The 2,500-nt window shown below is 38.5% G+C and overlaps 1 protein-coding gene across 1 annotated transcript in view; it reads left to right on the forward strand.

Annotated features, from left to right (window-relative positions):
• The first annotated feature begins 1,220 nt into the window (after window positions 1-1,220).
• Window positions 1,221-2,500, forward strand: part of LOC138049274 (cell division cycle protein 27 homolog) — a 30,187-nt gene continuing 28,907 nt past the window's right edge. Inside the window, exon 1 of the mRNA XM_068895476.1 lies at window positions 1,221-1,353. Coding sequence (XP_068751577.1) covers window positions 1,330-1,353 — 24 coding nt within the window. The 5' untranslated portion in view covers window positions 1,221-1,329. The remainder of the gene's footprint in view (window positions 1,354-2,500) is intronic.

The following is a 2,500-nucleotide window of genomic DNA, read 5'->3' on the forward strand; positions in this document are numbered from 1 at the left end:
CACTGGCCACGACATTAAATGGGATCACTTTGACATTTCAGGGGCACCCAACGAATCTGTTCCTCACATTATCTGTTCCCCAGAGGAATCTTGCTGGCTGACAAAAATACAGGTGTTTCGATGAGCTGGCTGGGAAATTTTGTTATTGATAGAGGTTTTGCCTGGGGAATTACTGACTTTTTCTAGCATTTCAACCCGAACTGGCTGTAGAAACTCTGAAGACTGAGGACGACTAAAAAAAAAAAAAAAAAAAGAACCCCTTCCCTTCCCAGAGAGTAGTCACAAACATACGACGGCTGGTCAGAGTGATTGCGCTTGCGGAAAAAACCTGTTTTGTTCCGGTTTTGTCACTTTTGTTCGGTCGTTTTGGATTGAGGGATTTGAAAGCGCGCGGAATTCCTGGCTTGGAAACAAATTTGATCAGCTGGCTGGGAAACCAACCAATTTTATCTAGCTGGCTGGGAAATTTCTTGTGTGTCTTGCTGGGAAAAAGGAACAGATAATGTTTTCCCAGCAACACTGAAAAACACCTGAAAATGCCTTAATAACATTTATTTTCATTAACTGGGGTATAATAATACATTTTACAACAAATTGGTCGTTGGGTGCCCCTGACATTTTAGCGTCCGGAAAAACTGACTTTCACTGTAAAGTTAAAGAGACTTTGTTCATTCAAGAGCTAAAGCCTTCCCTTAATGTAAATATTAGTAGTGAGAAGTTATTGCTGTTTTAGCTATTACTTTTCATTATGTCTATACACGTACTGCTGCAGATCATTTTTCTCAGTCTAGGTTCCAGACCCCTATTGTTTACGATATATATATATAGTTTTTAAAAATTGTAACGGTCACTTTTGAAAATGTGTGTTGACTAGCATACGAAACGTCAAGTTTTATAAAAATGCGTTGGAATACAATGTTTATCACCGCTGTTTGTGTTATTTTCCTAATGAAGCTACGATGGCCTAAGAACAAGAGTTTATACCTTTCTCTTTCTCGCTCGCGTCGCGAAAAGAGAGCCCGAACACAGACCAAGTATAAAAGTGTCTGTTTATCGATTTGATTTATATGTGGCGTTCTCAATTGACTAAGACTTGTTTTTGTTTGCTGATATTGTTGCAGTAGCCTCACAATTCCTCACCCTCCCCTCCCCTCGACACAGTTAAAACGCCCGCAATCAAGATGTTCGTTTCGAATTTCTTTAGGATGCGCAAGAGCATTCTGTTCCCCAGCGCCGAATTCAAGTTGGAATGCTTAATCTTGAAGGTATTCAACGTCTTTCGCAAAAACACTGGTTTATTATTTTACTGGAGCTAAGTTTTTATGGATTATGGTCTGCGAAGAACCGATAAGGGTAAGTTATTTTATATTCATGTCCTTTGATTTGGGGTGTGATTCGTTTACAACTTTTGCAAGTTGCAAAATTTGACATGGGACACGGGATCACGGAAACTGGTTAAATTTCAAAAAGTTGGCTATTAGCCTGATGACTACTGCTGCGAAATGTTTCAATCGGCTTAAAAGATGACAAAAATCTCTTCAATGGACTTTGAATTTTTTGTAATATGACTTTGTAGAGGAATCTGTTTTAATATTAATCAAAGTAGCGTCTCTTAACGCCATGGTTTTTTAGCCAGCTAATTCAGTTAAGCTGTTTTCCTTTGGAGGAGTCAACGAACTTCCGATTGTTACTTTGAATGGTCTACCTCTTGTGGTCTCTAGTTCTTTCAACTAGTTTCAGCTGACAATGTTAAAATTATTCAACTTGCTTTGTAATCTTACCATTGTTCAGAATCTTTGACACGGCTTTTTGAAACACGCGCCAAGTTATATTTGCAGAATACTTCAGACCACTGTGTCCCATACATTAGTTTACAGTAATTTCACTGTCTTTCATTGAGGCTAAAGAGGTCTGTCACAAAGTAACCAATGTGAAATGCTTTACAATAAGTTTCAACAAAGCGCAGGGCATACATCTTTTTCTCTGTCTTGTCAGCCTTTCTTATAATATAAAAAACAGGCATGGGAAGCTGATAACATCCGTTAAGGTTGGCAGATACAGCTACTAGTTACAGGGACTAGTGTTGTGTCGAATTGACCCTCTAAGTTGGACTGTGGAGGCAGTTCTGAGGGGCTTCAATAAAGCAGGACTTTCAAGCATTTACACCCTGAAATTTTAAGCTAGTGAGGAAATGATGTCACTTTTTCCTACATCCAGCCCTCTGAGTTCCAATCGTTCAGTTTTGAACATGAGCAATGGTGGACCGTGAAATCCAAAACTCACACTTAAGTAAACAGCCTTTGGATAAAAATCAACGCTCAAACTTAATTGCAAGTCAGTTGTTAAGCAAACTCACAAAATCTGAAGAAAAAAGAGCAAGTGATTTTTTGACCGTAGTACACTGTGGCCATTTTTTACTCTAAATTAAAGTACAAAGTAACTATTACTTCAATCTAGAGAAAAAAGGTAAGCTACTTCATTATGTGAAGTGCAGCTGATG

This window comes from Montipora capricornis, chromosome 5, assembly GCF_036669925.1.
Source record: "Montipora capricornis isolate CH-2021 chromosome 5, ASM3666992v2, whole genome shotgun sequence".
NCBI classification, from domain to species: domain Eukaryota; kingdom Metazoa; phylum Cnidaria; class Anthozoa; order Scleractinia; family Acroporidae; genus Montipora; species Montipora capricornis.